General features: G+C 41.8%; 1 protein-coding gene across 5 annotated transcripts in view; it reads left to right on the top strand.

Annotated features, from left to right (window-relative positions):
- SPTLC3 (serine palmitoyltransferase long chain base subunit 3) overlaps nt 1-10,879 on the top strand; it is a 117,644-nt gene extending 106,765 nt beyond the window's left edge. For all 5 annotated transcript variants that reach the window (XM_068940237.1, XM_068940240.1, XM_068940239.1 and 2 more), the window contains 3 exons: nt 5,390-5,525; nt 6,554-6,683; nt 9,063-10,879. In XM_068940237.1, the coding sequence (XP_068796338.1) occupies nt 5,390-5,525; nt 6,554-6,683; nt 9,063-9,176 (380 nt within the window). In that variant the 3' untranslated portion in view covers nt 9,177-10,879. The remainder of the gene's footprint in view (nt 1-5,389; nt 5,526-6,553; nt 6,684-9,062) is intronic.
- The last annotated feature ends 8,098 nt before the right edge of the window (nt 10,880-18,977 follow it).

Genomic DNA, 18,977 nt, shown 5'->3' with positions numbered 1-18,977 from the left:
CTGTGCTATATGCTATTTGCATAGACGGTGAAGACTGTAAATCCTCAATAATTTTGCATAGCTAAGAATTTTTGAACAAAAATATTTACTATCTAAGGCCCTGATGCTGTAATTAGTGCTGCACAGGCAGCACTCGTACTCAGAAAGATGCAGTTATAACGTTTTAGCTCATAGGCCTGAGTCTGCAGATTTTCACTCAAAAGAGAAGGAAGTTAGCAGGACTAAGGGATGCAAGATCACAGCCTCAAGAATTAAAGAAAATACTTGTTGAATGCAGCATCTTTGGTTCAACATACCACAGTAAAACTTGGACTAAGATCTGATTCTAAACTGAATTCCATAACTCTTTGGCTGATTTAATCTGCAGGGTGGGGGAAGAATTGGGTCAGTAAGACCAAAATAAACATTTTGCTCAGATCTGCCTCCTCATCTGACTTTGGAGGGTCTCATAAATGAAAGAAAAAGAGTGTTGAAACACAGTTACAAACTTTAAGGTTTTTATTGCTCTTATCAGGACAGCATGTAAGATGGCTGTGTATATATGATGCGTGTATGTGGTCTTTGACCACAAAGCTCAACATCAGAAAGGAAAATGTTAACACTTGGTAAAGAAATAGGTTCCTCCCAGCCACCCACCCACAAATGCAGCGTGTGTAGCAATCGTCTCCTAATGTGCTTTTTCTTTTCCTTCCAGATGTATGTGAATGCTCTGATCTTTTATTTGCCTCTTTAATGTATCCCTGCAAATGACATTACTATTTTGGGATGTTGCTTAAACATTAAAGTTGCTCTCTTGCATCAGCACTGGCTTTCTGGAAATGAGTTCCATAGGCGTCCTGTCCCATCGCAAAGTCGCTGACGATATAAATTTAGGAGGACTGGAAGAGGAAGGAGGTGTTCGAGTTTGCTGGGGTTGAGAGGTTGCCCAAAACTCCTCTTTGAGCTGCAGTGTTTCCTTTGCTGGGTTTCTCCTCTTGCTTCGGAGTCTACATTTCCAGCACCTGAAACAAGAAATAGAGACAAAAATGATCAACTGTAGGCCCTGCGCATATGGTTTGATAAATACTGAAGGGCCTGGAGTTTTGAATGGCTGACAGTTTGTTTCCAGCTTTATGGTAAACAGCTGAATAGAAAGGAGAAGGCAGCAAGTATTAAACTGCATCTGCCAAGAACATCTGCATTTATGAAAACTTTCCCTAATTGAAAGTCTAGTAGTTTCAAATGCTGTAGACTGAGAGTTTGGAAACTAGTTCGAGGCTGCTAAGATACCAAGAAGCAGCAGTGGTTTTGAGCTCCCACTTCGGGTCACTCCTCCACCTTCCTTCCTTCCAATTGGGGCATTCAGAGGTGCAAACACCATCTTTACAAACTCTAGCAGGGGAAAACGTTCTCTCCTTAGATCTCCTTTCCTTGCCATCTCCCCTGCCCCCATTTCTCCTCCTCCTCCTCAATATTTCCTCCAGGTTCTTTGAGATCTACTACACCAAAAATATTTTTGGAAATACCACAGACTATTGTTTTTATTAGTGACTGGAAAGCTTTGTAGTAGGATGCTTTTGTGCTTCATTTGTTTTCCTTGCTCTGACACAGCTGGTTTTGTTTTAACAGCATTAGAGAGATGGTTAAACTATTTGTGGCCTTTTCTAACCCAGCAGATCTCTTCCACTGAATTTTTTAAACTGAATGACTGAAACTGTAACTAACAGGTTGTCTGTGTGGGCAGTTTTGTGCATAAAGTTACAAATGCACTGGTTTTATGAGATCTTTTAATTTGTTCAGCAAAACACGGATCACTGTGAAGCAAGTCCCAGTTTCCATATAAATTTCCCAGCCAGAACATTGACAGAACCTTGACTAGAGAAGATACAGAGCAGATGAAGCAGCAGATCTTGTTTAAACCTACACATGCTCAGAAGTAATTAATGGAAAAGAGGTTTATGTAGGTGTGATGATCCCCACCTTAGGCAAGAGGCAACAGGAAGAAAAGCCACAGCAGGTGCTGGGGCAGAACGTGGTCTGAGGGCAGATCCGCCAAAGGTAGCGTATAACAGCTGTAAGTGCTGAAGTAGCTGTTGTGGTTACAAGGAGGAAGACGGGAAATCAGGGAACAGGCATCCAGTCAGAGCATGGTCACAGCAGAAAGTAGTGAACGAACGGGACGAAAAGTAAAATGAACAAGTAAATTAAGAGTTAATTAATTAATACAAGACACATATGTACAAAGGCAACTTAAAAGCAAAGGAAAAAAGAGGAAATGAGTTGTACTGGGAGACTTCAGTGTTCATAGCTGGTGACATAATCTAAGTGATATTGAAAGTATGGGCTGACGAACGGGACGAAAATGAAAGATAGGCATGTAGATGAGAGGTGTGTGCCACTAAACTCCACTCTTGCCACGTGTGCTTGCCAGCTCTGCTGTGCAGGCACTAGCGTTAGTGCAGCTGCCCAGTGATTAGGTTAGGAGAACTGACCTGGCTAATGCAGGTTCAGTGGTTTTCTTTCTGGCCAGGCCACTCTTCAGGCAGATCAAGGAATTGGCTCGACTCGTTGCGTGGTTGTATGAACGCTAGTACTGGTGCTGGGGAGGCAGCGAGGGTACGAGGAGGAGGTGGCACCAGCCCTGTCAGCACATTGCAGTGTTGGAGCGTGGTGCATGTATTGATCAGCTTGTGAAATATGACAATTATGGCTGGGGTAAGGACATACTGTTGCCCCTACCTACAGACAGAGTTGAAGTAATGAGGAGTGTGGCTCGCTCTTTTACATACTCATACAGCCACACTGCTAGCAGGTAGGGAAGCAACTGCACTTGTTAGAAACCACCTTCTTAGAGGCAGTGCAAAAGAAAAGGCTGTGCTGACTTTTCAAGCACATTTTTCTCTTCTATTTTTTTGTCTTTTTTTTTTAATTCATTAAAAATAATTGTTTTCAACTCTCCTGTCAGTTTTGCTGGGGGGGAACATCAGTGGATTAGTGACTGAATAAGGTCTGGGACAATAGGGACAATGCAGGGAAGAGAATTTGTGTCCAAAATCCAAAATGACTGAATTTTGTTGTCAGGATGACACTGAGGTAATAATAACAAAATAAGAAGACAGAGAAACTAAATAGCTAATTTTTTTGATTCTGAGTTCTCTCAAGGACTTACAACAAAACTCTCAGAAGAAACATTAAGATATTCTGTTTCTCAGCTTTGTGTCTGGGTAGATTCCCATTGTTCCCCTTGTTTTGCGTTCCCAGTTTTCCAGCCTACCGTTCTGCCAGCTGCTTAAATTAGGAAGGTAAAGCTTGGTGCTCTGTTTAAAAATACATAAATAAACAAGCATAAAACCAAAAATCTTTCAGATATTTTTCTAATGCTTGATTATGTAATTAAGGATCAAAAGACAATGTTTCTTTTTCAAGTCATCTTTATAATACTTTTTTCCACTCTTACCTATCTTTTTTCCAGTAATATAATTTTACTCAGTGACTGCCGAATAATGCTGTCTGCTGTTCCTATAAGCTGGGGTTCATGCAGAAGGAACTACCCTGAGGTTACCTTTTCAGAAACAATAGACTTAGAGAAAAAGAGGGAGTTAGATGCAGTCTGAAGAGGGAGAAGTAGGAAATGAAAATCCACAGAACCCAAATCAGGGCTGCTAAAGAATAATCTCATTGCAGCAACAAAGCCTGCATTCCTCAAATCATAAGCAGTCAACGACTGCTGGAAGGACAGGGCAGTTGGACTAACTGAACAGTAAGGGCTGAGAAGGAAGTTTTCCATCCTGGTAGCTACTGTGCTGTCAGGAGATCAGCTGCAGGGATAAAGGAGACTTGAGTGTCGTATGACCCTCTTGGACATGGGGAATGCCAGCTCACTGTGTATGGAGACCCCATAAGTAATCATCGTTTGATAAGCAGTTACTGAGACAAACAGCAAGGTGCTCCTGGTGACTTCGATACAAGGAAAGGTAAGATTGTGACAAGGAGGAAGTCTGGGTTGGACCACACCTCTGGAAGCATACCACAAGGAAGGAGCATGCTCCCTCTGCCTGCTCAGCCACCACAGGTCACCCCACTGCTGTGCACTTGAGGTAATCGCATCACAGCAGTGTTTCAGATCCTCAGGAACGAGGGCAAGTCTGTGCCGTGTCGACAGTAGGGCCTGTGGTCAACGCTACAAGACATGACTGGTGTAAATACAGTGGTTCGGTGAGATATCGAGGATTAAGCAATACAGAAGTTAAAATAGCTTCTCTTGGATCAACCAGAATTCCTTTAAAAATCAGGCTGCTTGCCCCAGGGCTAAAGCTTCTCATCAGCTAGGGACTCTCCTTGCTGTAGTAATATGTACAGTTAACGATTGCACATAATTCCACAATTTACCTACTCGGTCAATGATTGCATGAAGCTGAAGGCATTCCTGTGAATCCGAGTGCATGACTTATCTGATGTAAATGGCAAAATGCATAGAATGGATGCTGCAATGGGTGGATTCTTCCACCGCATCAAGAGAAAAGAGGAAGCACACCATGGGATGGTGCACTTTGCCTTTGAGCGTGCCTTGCTTACTTAAGAAGGAACAGACCGTGACCTCGCCATAGGAAGTCATTCAGAACAAAAACTTAGGAGAGCTCAAGAAGGGATTAGATATGTAGGTGTGTATTAGAATAACTGGAGTTGTGCTGATTATTGGCGACAAAATGTAAATGATCAGAGTTGGTGTATGAACAAAGTTTACAATATGCTTTCTCTTTGTCTGAAAAATCGCAAGAAAAGCATCGGTTTGGGCTGACCTGAAATTCAGCATTTTTTTACTTTAAGCTTCATTACACAAAGCCAAAAAATAAGCCATGTATGCACACAGAACTAGATAAAACATAAGAGGAGCACTGTGGAGCATTGTTAATCAGAAAAAAAACCAACCAAATGGATATAATGACATTTGTATCAAGATCTCTTTCTGTGGACATAAGTTGTTTCCCTTTATAGTGCATTATGTTGGAAAAGAACATACTCGGGTGAATGTTGTGTACTCATAGAGACACATAACTTCCTCTCTATGGGTACATGTCATTCAGTAGGCTCTATACAACAAATACAGTAAAGGGAACTGTTCACCAGTCTACATCCACAGAAGACTTATTATTTCTGCCTGTGGGAAGGCATCTTGTGAGTACAGGAATATCAGTCATCTGTGCTGCCATTATGATCAGATAAAATGCCATAATAGTCAACATAGTTGCATTTACTTCATTCCATTTTTTTTCTCCTGAATCAAATAGCAATACATAACCTCTTATCTGAACTTTTCAGAAATGTTACCAACAGCCCTACTTCTAGTCCCTTTTACTGGGCTCCAGTTATGACCTCTACACTGACTGTTCTCCCAACTGACTCATTCCAGGGCTCCAACGAGTACACCAGCTAGGGAAAAACACAAGATACTTCAGGCGAAGACTGCACGAAATGGGCTTCATCATTTACGGCAATGATGATTCTCCTGTTGTCCCCTTGCTCCTTTATATGCCTGGTAAGATAGGGTAAGTACTGAAGAAACCTCATAGGCAAAACAAACGCCATTCAAATTGCACAGGTTATTTGGTGTAAACTATGAAAAATGTAATTACGTTTGGTAGATTCTTCACAAGAGAAATTTACTCTGTTAGGTGAATTCATCATTTAAATAAGCTCTATTTTAAATTTAGCCCTGGACTTAGTTTTGAGCTGTTCCAGTATTCGGAATTCTACGTATTTTCCAGATGTGCATAACATTTTTAACTTGTTCTGGAATAACAGTCCTGATAGCATTTTGGACTTGCTTTCTTTTTCTTTTTCTTTTTTTTAATGGTTAAAAGAGATGTATTGCCCTTGATATATACATGGTTTCGGATGGACATTCTTTCCCTTCTATCCAATATTTGAACTATCTAGGCACAGATAAGTTGTTTTACCATTTAGTTCCTTATCAAGCAGCACTTGTGCGTTGAATTGGACATGCAAATCAGAAGTCAGTAGTAGCATAAAAAAAGGGTCAAACTGTAGGGAGCCTTTGCCGGTAACTTAGGCTGTTGAGCTGCTCTGGGTCTTGTAGCAACCATACAAAAGGTTCCTAAACTGACAGAGTAGTTGTGGGAACAAGAAGCCCATCCCACAGACTGTTTTATTCTTGTTGATGTGAAGCGATACAGCTCTCGTACCTTCCAGAGGCCTGACTTCATTGGTTTTTAGGGACTGTGAACACCCTCACATTTTGATTTGAACCCAAGCCCTTTGATTGACATAAATGAATCAAGTGAATCAATCCTATTTTATAACGCTGTTGCCTCCCTCTGCCATCACACTTGTAGTATTTGACACCCACTTTGCTTCATGAGCTGTTAAGCAGCAAAGAATTTCAGTCCTACTGGTAAAATTCTGGCTGTTATTGAAGTGAGTGGGAATATTACCCTCCACTTCAATTGAAGACAGGGTTCTACCCATTGTTTTATTATACTTGAATGTTTTCTCTTTGTGGTCAGTTTATTGGAGACAATTTACTTTTATTTTTTTCTTCTTCTCCTCCTCCTAGGGCTTTTGCAAGACGCATGTTAGAAAAAAATATCGGGGTAGTTGTGGTTGGGTTTCCAGCTACTCCTATCACAGAATCCAGAGCTCGGTTTTGTGTGTCAGCTGCGCATACACGGGAGATGTTAGACACGGTAAGTACAGCAGATGTCCTGCTGAAATTAACTTCAGATGCAAAGGGGGTTGGGAGAAGCAGTGTGTCTGTTACTTTGAATCTCCATAATTCATTTATACATTTGTTTTTCTGGTCTTGTCACTTGTTCTTTAAAGGCATTTTAGCCTTATGTGTTTTGTTTTAAAAAAAATTATGGGACACTTAACTTGCTATGTTCTTTTATTTCTAATAGTCACCAAATCTGTCATAACTAATAAAGACCTACATGAAGAGCACAGCAGGATGAAAGTTAACTACTAGGTCAGAACTATCAGAGTAGGAAACCTGAAATGTTATGGAAATACTTGCAAATCAGGTTTTTCATACTCTTATTTTCATTACATATTTCCATGTGTTGGTTAAATTGCAGAAGTAGTATATGGGACAACCTTGAGGGTACGACTGGAAATTGCAAACAGTATTTGGGGCAGTTTGAACCTAATGAGGGTTAATTGGTGCTGTCTGGCCTGTCTCAGCTCTGTATCTTTCCCTGATACCAGAAACACTGTTAAGAGTTGGTTGCGATTTCCATCGTAAACCTCCATTTCAACATAATCGTAAACGTGTTCAAAATAAACTATTTCAAATTTTCCATCTCCCTCTCTTGCCGAAGGTGGTTTTGGCCTGGTTTGATAAATGCTCGTTCATTCTCAAAGCACGCCAAATAGAGGTAGGCAACACTGAGGCTTAACGGTAAAACTCAGGCTTTCTTTTTCTTCTCTTTGCACAAGTGTGATGCTCAGAGCAGAAAACCTGTGAACACATAAGGCATTTGAATAGAAGACGCCAGTCCTTCGTGTAGGCGAGCGCCTGTGCGTGCAGAGAGCCCCTGGCTCTCCACTCGCATCCTGATGTTCATACGCGGTCGGAAGCCAGAGCCCCGACTGGCTGGCCAGCTCCCATGCCAATCTACACCACTGTCAAGCAACATCAAAAAATCTGCCTTGCACGTGTGCAGGATAAAATTCCCGCTGCTCTTAAAGGCACCGTACTGATTAGCAGGGTGTAATGTCACGCGGATAAAATGGCGTAGAGCAGTGCATAGCTATGTGTCATTGACTTCTGCTGCCGTTTGACCATATGGACTTTGGATTATGTAACAGGCAATGAAGTTGATCTGAAGATTACTCTCTTAAGGTTGCTACTTTGCTTTGCTCCCCTCTCCTCCCCCGGCAAAATGTAACATCATACCGGTCACATTTTTGAGCCATCACTGCCTGTTCACTTCCTGGTGCCTACTCATTGCTTCTTCCTGTTACCAGGGAAAGTCTGATACGCTCCCTGGCCATCATTCTTGAACGCTCTGTATTTTTGCTTTGAAATTGGGATGATTGCCACAGCGTTTGTAGCATTCTTTAGATGTCCTTACACTGTGGAGGAGTGGAAATGCCCTGCGTTTAATTACATGCAGATGGAAAGATTTTTAGAGCAAACGCTTTGTGAACATGCCTAAATCCAGTGTAACAACAGGTAACAAGTACCATGAAATCTTTTCCTTTCAGTAAAATTCGTTTTGAATCCTGGCCTGGAACTAAGAGAAGGAAAGATCTGTGGGATGGGCAAGCTCCCAAAAATAATTTATTTAATGACCTTGAAGCTATCTCTCTGCATAAACCATTACCAAAATACTCTTTTTTGTTCTTAAGCTTATTTCAGTGGCTAAACAGAAACAGGCTCAAAGTCAAAATTACTGTATTATTCTTTAGTACCAAAAAGTTAGCTGCTCTGGAGTGTGGGTCAGATGCTGCAAGACACTTGATCTGCTTCTCTGGAGTACAGAGTTCCCTGGCTACTTTTTGAATCCACTGAGAGCTGAGAACACAGCCTGGCAAACTGCATTACAGTGTTAATACAACGTTAATTACATCCGTGACATTAATACAGGCAGAGAATGGAATGCAGTAAAAAATAACTAAACCTATTGTGGGTATTTATGATAACTCTGATCAACGCTGTGGGCTGAGTCCCATTTAAGAAAATGCAGTGACAACTCCAGTCTTTGGAATCTGTAGGGAAATGCTGAAATATTGCCTTACATATGCCTTTTTCACAAACAGAGATAGCGCCTTATTTGGAGTGTTATCTCCCTGTGCTTCTAGAAAAAGATCTGTTTTTTCATCTGCATTCAATTAATGTACTGACTAATAAACCGTAACGTACTCAAGGGGTGAATTCTGTTCCCGTGCAGGCTATTGTGCATCAGTGACTGCAGTGACATTCTCACAACAGGGGAATGAAAGCAAAACTTGCACTTTAAACTTTATTTAATTGATGCTTTTATGATCTTTTTGTTCCGCTGTAAAGTAGAAGAACTTCAAATCTTTTCCAAGAGAGTTGATACAGTATAATGGTCTTACAGGTTTTGAACGCTCTGGATGAATTGGGCGATTTTCTACAACTGAAGTATTCCCGGTATTCCAAGTCATCTCATCCTGAACTGTATGAAGATACTAGGTTTGAGCTTGAAGATTAAGCTTTCTACCCATGAAGAGAACATTACGATGCTATGAAAGGGGAAAAACGCAAAAACTAAAAAAAAAAAAAAATGCATTTCTTCCCTTCTAAGGACAATTTTTTGGTTCACAGTTAATTGAAAGGAGGGGAAGCTCGGTTATTGCATTTTATTGTATCAAATTTCTGTATTCAACAGACTGAAATATTGATACAGATTTGCCTCCCCAGGAGATCAATCCTTCTTTGGTATTTTTGATGCAGAAAGAAAGCATCCCGTTCGTGGAGTTGCTAATGTACAGCTTTTGTTACGGCCCCTTTTTATGAAGAGGCTTCAGATAGTCTTAATTGTGACTGAAATAAAAAAGTTTAAAAGCTGAATGGATTGCAGTGTAGTATGCTAGTATAACTGAGCTTCATCAGTTAAATTGACTTTTGTCTCTTGAAGAGCATAAACATCTTGAAGAGCAAGACATCAGTGTGGATTGCTACAGAGGAAAGAGCAGAAAGTGACCTCCTTAATTGCCCTATCATGCATTTCTCCAAGGACAGAAAAAGTTAGAAGAAGGCTAATGCTGAGAACAAGCAAAGTACCCTCCTCAGATCAAATATTTCTGACAGCAGATTATGGGAAAGGGAAAATGCTTCCTCCTTTCCACAGATCCTTTCTTGGCCACTTAAATACACAATAAGCTTCATAATGTACACAAATTTGGGCTTAGAAATAAATGGACATGCTTTTCTGCTAACGCATTTGACCTACAGCCTTCCACATCTTATCACAATGCAAGTTCTTCAGCAGTTTGCTCCCTTTTCATGTAGCAGTAGTAAATAATTTTAATAACCATTTAACTTTCCCGTAAAAACCTTGATCAAAACAGTCAGATACTTGCAGTTCACAAACTGCAGATGACATTTATGGGCCCATTCCTAAGTTTCTTGAACTACTTATGGGCTTAATAAATGCACTAACAAGTACATAATGTTGAAGTTGTTAGTTATACAGAATGTAAAGTTCAAGACACCATAAGCAGTTCTGCCACCTGTTAACTGAAAACTCTGCCGTTTCTAAACTAACGTTGTCCACTTCATAACATTTCTTGAAATATTCTTGCCTGCTTTATGCATGTCAGGGGTTCTTTTACTTGTCTCGTTGTAGACTTCTTAAAGTGCTTTATTTTTCCAATAATTGGCTATGTCATCTGAGGGGGAAGATGTCCTTGTCCCCTTTTTCGCTGCTCAAATGACAAATGCACAAAGGAAATGCCTGAAGGAAACGTTGCAGCCTGCAGCTTCCCTGCAGTGCCTGCAGTGGCGTTATAGTCAGGCTTATGTGGGCTGAGTTATGAGGAGGAGACTGGAGGGTTTTTCCCTGTTTTGCAGTGTTTGCAAGTGGTTCTGTAGCTTTAAGAATGACCTCCAAACCATTCCACACTATCAAATGTCATTGTAAACACATCAGATGAGAGATGTTTAGCTCTCTGTTGCACAGATGTACCACACTTTCATGTTCTCCTGAAAGCTGTGGTGTAAACTTAACCCACAGCTGCAATATTAGATTTAAGAACAGAACAATTAAATTGCGGCGTACCAATTACACTATATTACTCCTTGCTTGTTAAAGCAGCTTTCAGGATATAACAAGGCTGATTGGTTATGAGGGCCCATTTTTTTGTTGGATTTTTGTTGTTGTGGTTGTGCAAGTTAATAAAAATCCAGTGGTGCTATATAACTTTAAGAATTGATTGCAACACATTCCATGATATCAGGTGTCAGCTTTAGGAAACGTATCTCAAGGGTTGGGGGAGGACTAAATGGTGTCATATGATTCTTCACTTTGGTAGACGGACTTGAAAAACATTGCAGAGGTTGAAGGGAGCTGTGCTGGTGTATAAGAGCAAACTCAATATATAAATATTAAAATACTGTTCTCAGGTACAGGAAAGGGAGAAATTAGGAAAAGTGGACTTTGAGTTACCTGGCAATTTGTGATGTACAGCTTTGTTGCATGCAGGGTGAGCACACTTACTGCTGAGGAGATGGGCTGAGAAATTTCAGCAACCTGTTCCTCACGGAAAAGTACTGAGTTTGATGTATTGCGTTTTGATCTCTATTGCTGAACATCTGTGGCCAGATCCTCAGTTGACTTCTGACCTTCCATCTCAGGGTATATGGCCATAGTCTGTTTTTCAGCAAACATTATTACACGTGCTGTTGCAGGCAACACGCTATTTCCCTCAAAGAGAGGCCTGAGATTGATTAAGCTACAGAACGATCACTTTTTGTCCCCCTAGAGGAGAATGTTTTCTCTCTGTCTAAAGCCAGATTCCTCCTGCCCTCAGCACATTACTCTCTCTCGTATTAAGGAGACAGGACAGCTATTTTTCAGAGACTGTCAGTTGATTTATTATATGCGCTCTTCTGCTTTCTTCCATCCCTTACACATTAGAGAGAATACAGACTATCTGTGGGCTTGAGGAACATTCGAGGAGATATCCCTGCTCCACTGACGTAATAGTAAAACTCCTAGGAACTACAGACTCCTAGATTTTCCCCATGGAGCTTAGTTATGGTCTGGCACTGACTTTTTCACCAGTGTAATTTCAGTGGAGTTCTTCCAGATTTATATCAATGTAAATACATTTAGAGCTGGCTAGCTCTTGGAGATTTCATTTTAGCAGGCTTAAGGAAAAAACTGATGGAGTACCTATTAGGGAATTAGTCCATTTAGCATAAGGATTGCATATTTCATAGAATATACTTCATCCTCAGGCATTCATATTCTTTGGAGAGGTAGTTCTCTGTAACTGTTTTGGATGGTTTTGAAGAGGAACTGCCTTCCATAAATAAGAATTGCTCAAGATGTCATATTTGTAATCCAGTGGAAATGTAAGTATGGGTGCACTAACTTTTGTCAGTAAGCTGTAATTCCAACATCCTGCTATCTTACCAGAATCTTCGTTGACCTTCATGCCCTCGGAAGACTCCAGAGGTCTGTTTGACAGAGTAACTGAATTGTTTGCCCTTTCTCGTGCCTTTATCCCAACTCATCATTTAGAGAGCCTTCATTTCCTGTGCTTATCTTCCTTGTGTCAAGGTGTTTCCCCCATCCACATCTCCTGAGTTTTTGCATCATTCCTTCTGTTTTGTTAGTTTCTGTCCTCTGGGTCTATGGGAAAGCACGCTAGCAGCTGCAGACTTTGAGGACCTGAAGTGTGAGTAACATTTGGCTTTGTAGGCATTGACTCACTGTGTGCCTGCTTTTCCTGCTATCCTCATCAGCTTCTGCAGACTTTAATCTTTCCTTTTCAAATAAAAGTTTCCTACTGATGGTGCTAAATTTCTAAGCTGAACCACATCTGAACTGTCCAAGCTATAAGAGCAGGCTTGATCCATCCCTCATACAAGCGTAGATCAAGTTAAATCTGGCTTTGAAGTCAATACCATTGGTTTAAAACTGGTACAACTATGAGAAGAACCTCTCAGAGTGTGAGGTGAGCTGCCTGCATCTATTTCAGAGGGGTTTGAATGTTGACATCTCTGGACTATTTCACAGCTGCTGCCCTTCATAGGAGGACCGAGATATAGGAGTGGATTTAAAGATTAAGGTAGGATTTGGATTTTCTGCACCTCCCTCAAAATGTGTTTGCTGGAAGGTGTGTCATGTATTTCACAGTCCTGCTGAAACAAGGGAAAAACAGTCTACGCTTTGTTGATTTGTTGATGGAATTTTGCACTTTCTAGCCTGCTTAGAAATCCAATAGAGATTCTCTAGTCCAGCAGATCTAGAGATCTGCTTTTTATTTGTGCATGAAGTTTAATTTTTTTTCAAATTAAAATACAGATTATGGCCAAATTTTAAAGAAACCACAACACCAGCTCAAAAATGGTAGATGTCATTCCGATACTGACATCTGAACATATGAGCATCCAGATGCCTTTTAAGGAGTGCAAACCACTTTTACATTTGCAAAAACGGTATCAGTATTTCCCTAATTTACTTACACATCCAGTGTGGTTCATGCTTGCTGTAGGCCAGTTAGAAGATAATGAGAATCCCACTCTGTCCATTAGTGGACTGCCACCTTGTCATCTTACCCGCCTTCTGCCCTATAAGTTCATATTTCCAGCAAGTATAGAGACCTTCAGACCTATCAGAATGGTCTTACAATGACCACTCAAATGACCACATAAAATAGTTATTGATCACCACGAGAAGAAGAGTCTGGAGTCTGAATTGGAGTGGCTGCTCAGCAGTCACCTGTAGAATGAGCATGTTGTTTTCCACATATATGGTATGTCACTGACCTAATAGAGCAGGATAAAGCCATTTATATCACATGCTAATCAGATGCAGAGGACAGTGGAGAGGCACATGATCTGGAGAGATGTGGTAGACTAGATCCAGGTGAGCGCGAACAACTTTTTATACAAATGTTGCAAGAGTTATTAGATCTTGTGTACCAGCTAGGTGAAAAACTCGCTCTTTAATATCAAGATGGTAACTGTGAACGAGACAGAGAAATGCTGCACTCTGCGTTTGATTCCCATTTGTTTATGAAGAGTAGGCAGGGTAGAGGGGACGGCAGGTGTCCCTGACATTTAGTACCCTATCATGTTTTATCTTGCAGATCCTTTTTGGAGGGTCACTTCTGCCAGGACCTCTGCTAAGGCCAACAAGCATCAACCATTATTGATATACCTGAGTCCAGGTTACACTGCTTGTGCCGCAGGGGTAACCGGGTTTGCTGTAATGTTTGAGCCACCATCTACAGTGAGCAGTGCTGATGCTGAAAAAAAAACTTCAGAAATTGCCCCCATGATAAAGGTGCACAGCATCATGAATGGTTGTGATGCCCACACCGGGAAGCAAAGACGGTGCGAATCTGAGGGTGCCTGTAGTGCGACAAGAACTGCCTGTGCTGCACTTCAGGGCTCAACTGCAATGTGGATCCAGCACAGGCAGGACAGGCTGCCCTCTTCTTTGCAGATACAGAAGGGTATTGCCTGTAGGATACTCCAGCAGAAGACTTTCTGGCAAACCAGTTCAACCAGAAGGTATAGCTATAAAAGCAAGATATTGCAGGAAGTCTAGAAAATCGATTCTCACAAGTAAGTAAATTACATGTAGTAACATGCAGAGGAAAATTAAATGTGTGTAACAGTGGGAAATGGTGGCAGATCTGATGCGTGAAGCCTGCTTTTTCATCATCTTCCTTAAAATTGTCTCAGAGAAGTTTGTGTGAACATGAGCTAACTCTAGACTCTTGTGCCAGGCCAAGATACATGTATCCTCCAGCCTCTCACAGAGCACAGAACTGACTATCTCATGCCACGGCAAAGGATTCAGTGCCATCATGCCTGTGGCTCTTATCTGCTATAACCCCATTTCCCCTCCTAGCAGGCCTGTCTTTGCAGTTCAGAGCTCATCATAATGTCGGCAACTAAGCCTATTGGGGTCCAGCGTGGACCCCGTGGTCCATGGCGCTGCAGTGAGTAAATGTTTCCTGGGGGAGTCGGACATTTGCTGCGCCGCAGGTAGCCTCTTGTCTGGAGAGGGTTCCTTTTCTGTTGGCCTCTCCAGCAGCTGTTCTGAAATAGCACAGGAGAAATGAAATACATGGGGACGTTTCAAAAGCAGAGCTTCCCCTGTGTGTTTTCTGGGGCTTGCTCTGACACGAGTATCCTGCATGTCCCTCGTTGTTACCACACAAACCTCGTGATGACTTGGCTCTCCACACTGTGCAGAAACTGTTTTGCATGTTGCTGGGGCTCGTACTTTCATGTGGGAGCTGCTTTTCAAAAATTCCTAACACCAGAGATGCAGCTACTCCCAGCCAGAGCAGTCAGAACAGGCATGATATCCCTCATAGTTCCCGGACCATCTATTTACACTTTTGGCATTTCCCAGTGTGCAGAACATCCTGACCTGAACTCTCTGATTCCCACTGCCCACTCCAACAGCCATATCTGAAAAATTCCTCTTCTCAGCAGCCCAGTGTAACCTATGGACCAGGGCTCTGCACTGAAACAAAGAGCCCCAATTCCCTTCTGCCTCTGCCCTCCAAAGTAATTGTAGATGAGACACGTTGGCTTTCTTGGCCTCACTCTTTCCCCTCTGTAAAAACTGTGATGGTGATGCTGATTAATGTGTGAAACACTGAGCTGAATTGCTGAGAAGAGCCATAAAAGAGCTAAGTGTTGTTATTATCTGAGCGATCTTCTCGTTTCTGCATCTCAGATTTTCTCCATTAATCCTGTAAAAACTATGAGTACCCTGTTTACTAGACTTAATGTACTAGACAGTATAATGTTGAGGACTAATTATAATTTATAGAAAACTTTCTGGAAAATAGATTCTTTTAACATTTCCATTGTGCGCAGGCTTTGTCAATGTCTTACTACAGTGATGCCAGTTGGATTAGAAAGCTTTTAAAAATGTGAATTTATCTCTTCAAAAATTTGTAGCCAAGCTTTTCCAGTTTGTTAAAATGTAATTAGTGTCTGCTTGTTAATATGATGTTTATTGATTTTTAAAGTACATAGACTTCAAAGCTAAAAAAAAATAAATAAAAAGAGAGATAATTCGAACCAGAGTGGAACAGCTCGGACAGTTTTACTCTTTTGCCAGGATCCCAAAACCGTTGTGTTCAAACAATGCCACAGTTTGAGTGGAAATGTGAAGATTAAATCCAAGCCCTGCATGTCAGCTTTTTTGCAAATGACTATCCAGGATTTCAATAAAGTGTCCAACCACAACAGATGATGTTTGCAGGGATATTTATTGCTTAACAGCTTGTGATAATCTCCTGTTTCTCTAATATGTGTTACAAATCTATGCATCTAGCAGCCAGTAAATTTCAGTGGAATTTTGGCACCTAACTCTATTTAAAGCTCTTTTGAAAAAGTATTTAAAATGGCCTGAAGAGGAAAGGGTTCACCACAGATGCTGGATGGTTGCAGAAGCTCCCAGTTGCACATCAGTGCAGTATGGCATGTGCTGGAAGCTACATATGTATGAAAAGTAATTTGATCGCAGTCGTGGAAGAAACAATGTAAGCATTAAAGAGGCAGGTGGAGGTAACCTGAAATTGAAATAAGAATTTGAAGTCATGATTGAGGAATGTCCTGAGGAGACTGAAGAAACAGCTCTAGAGCACACCACTTTCTGAAGAAGAAGGCCTGGAAGACGCAGAGATTAGAAGGATTATCCATGAAAGAACACTACCCAAGTGCAAGAGGTGGGATGAAGTTTGCTAGCACAGGAAAGATGAAGCTGAGTAACAGATTCATTCCCCTGGAGAAGGAAAACAATTCAGTGGCAAAGGAGAAAGGAAGGGAAACTGTTCCCTAAAGATAAAAGGACGAGACAGTGGAGACTCCAGGGTTAGGAGTGAATGAGGGGCGGGGGGAGAGAAGGATTTTCAGCCAAGCAGGAGAGAACATGAGATCCCACCGCACCAGTACAACATGAGTCTCTGTGACTGGGAACAGGACCCCTGACTGTTTAGAGCAAAGGAAAACCAAGGCAGAGGCAAAAAGCAGAGAGGTGCATTGTATTCCGTAACTAGGAATGTTAGATGTGAACCAGTGGCAAAGAAAATAAAGTAAGTAGATGGTAAAAAGCATCATCTTTCATTCAGAATAAATGATGCTGTGAAAACAGGTCAAGGACAACTCCAACAGAGAGAGGAAAATGCTTTAAGATGTGGATGCTCCAGTAGTTTTTCCAGTGAATTCCTCCAGGCTCAATGGAAAATGATAAAGTCATGAAAAGCAATAGATTTCCTTGGAACTAGCTCTGTGAAGGAGATTTGGACATGTCTGACCACCAGGAGACAAACACCTAAACCAAACTCATTCCTGAGGATGATATCCATCTGGGCACTTGTGGTACAAGCCTTCCAGGATCAAAACTGGTATGAGTGAGTAAAGTGAGCTTTCCAGTGTAAAATAGAGAGAAATGGGCACAAGAGCATTGTCTGATTTTCATGCTGGGTTTTAACAGATGGGAAAAGAAAAATCTGTGTTAGTGAATGTAGTAAGGGACAATGGACCTCCAAAGAATAAAGATACAGTGAAAGTGTTGATTCTCTTCTGGCCCCAATATAATAAGAAGCTTTGTTCTAAAGAGTCTGAAATTGCCATTCACTTTATAATTGCAGGTTTACTGTGTGGCCCCTGAGCATGTCCATGGGCTGCCACAACTGAAAGGGAGGCAAACTCCAGCGCCCAGCTGTAACAAGCTGGGGCAGAGCTTGCTGAGACCAATGTTGCCGTGACAGCCACAAGAAGAAGCCAAGCCACAGACAGCAGAGGGCTGCGAACTGGTAACGGGAGAAGTCCAAGGGTTTTCCTATTTCCAGTCCCCCCAAGCCCAAACAGCAGAGATGGGCTGCTGCTGGACTCTACAGTGCAGGGGAGAGTCAACTGAGCCCTCCAGGGAGGGATGGAAAACAATGGGATTTGGCATGGCATGGTTGTGGGAGGAGATGGGTTTCTCAGCCTAAGCACAAAAGGTGGTCGGATGCGGGTCTGTTGAGCAGACTGTGATGCTGTCTGTGGTGAACACAGCAGGAGATCAGCTGTGGGCTAACATCTAGGGTTTGATTTTATGTATTGTATGCAGGGCAAATGTTTTGGTCTCTTTTGTGTCTTTGCAAATCAGGGAGCCACCTAAGTTTCAAAAATGTTGATGCAAACACTGAAAACACTACCAAGTGGAAAAGAAGAACGTGGAAAGGGATGGAGAGAAACCACTGGGTTTTGGATCACCCAGTGGCTTCAGAAACTGCTGCGGCTTCCTCACCACACACCTGCTGTTTGTAATAGGTTGTAATAGAATTGGTAGGGAAAATGTTTCCAACCTAACTGATTAAGTAGTCTTCTCAACAAGGATATATGAAGCAAGCACAGAGCCTGAAGCAAGCACAGAGCCTGTAGGATCAGTAAAGAAAGAAAAGCTGCAGTGGTCAGAAAGCAGAGGGATAAAGTGAGACCTGCCAAACGTCAGCCTGAGAGGAATGGTGCAAAGGTAATGAAAGCAAATGGTAACAGGTCTGTTAGCCACGAAAAGGGAAGCAAGGTGTCGAGTCATGACCGATGAGGTTGGGGAATTTACCGCATATGGCAGCAGCCAACAAAGTCTGGGAGCAGATTGTGGTACGTGCCCTGAGGAGCTGCACCTGAGGGTAGAGGGGTGATGCAGTGTAAGCTGGGCTGCCCTTGACATAGGACAGGCAGCGCTGAGAAGTACAGAGCAAATGACAGAGAAAGCAAGAACAGCAGAAGGCAATGTTTGGAAGGCTTAAAAAGTTAAGGGAAGAGGATATAGCATGGATCCAAACATCCTAAAAAAGATACTGTAGGGAAACTGAAGACCTATAAAGGTGATCACAAACTTGCATCGGGAACAGACAATGAAAAACTCACCTGTGAAAGAGAAGTTGTAAGGTAGGTTGCAATCAGTCAGCAAAGGATTAGATAACACACTCAGAAGAACAACGCGGGGATAAACTGATGCTAGGTGTAGGGGATCGGACTGGGGAACCAAGAGGCCCTGTCCAGCTTAATCAGCTACGATTCCATGGAGACAGCAATGAAAGACGTGCATTGTGTCCCTGAGAACAAATTTCATTAGGTATGGGCTTAGGTCACGTACTACAAATAGGCCTCTCTTATGTAGGATTCTAGTTTGGAGTTTGCAGTGATTGATGGATTCATTAAAACATCATCACTGAAACAGACAAGAATTTTCTGTTTAAAAATAAATAAATGACAACAGAAACAGCAGAGAAGCCTTCTGCTTTTCTTCTTGATTCTG

This window comes from Struthio camelus, chromosome 3, assembly GCF_040807025.1.
Source record: "Struthio camelus isolate bStrCam1 chromosome 3, bStrCam1.hap1, whole genome shotgun sequence".
NCBI classification, from domain to species: Eukaryota; Metazoa; Chordata; class Aves; order Struthioniformes; family Struthionidae; genus Struthio; species Struthio camelus.
Note: the sequence above shows the minus strand (reverse complement) of the source record. Positions and strands in the feature narration are given on the sequence as shown.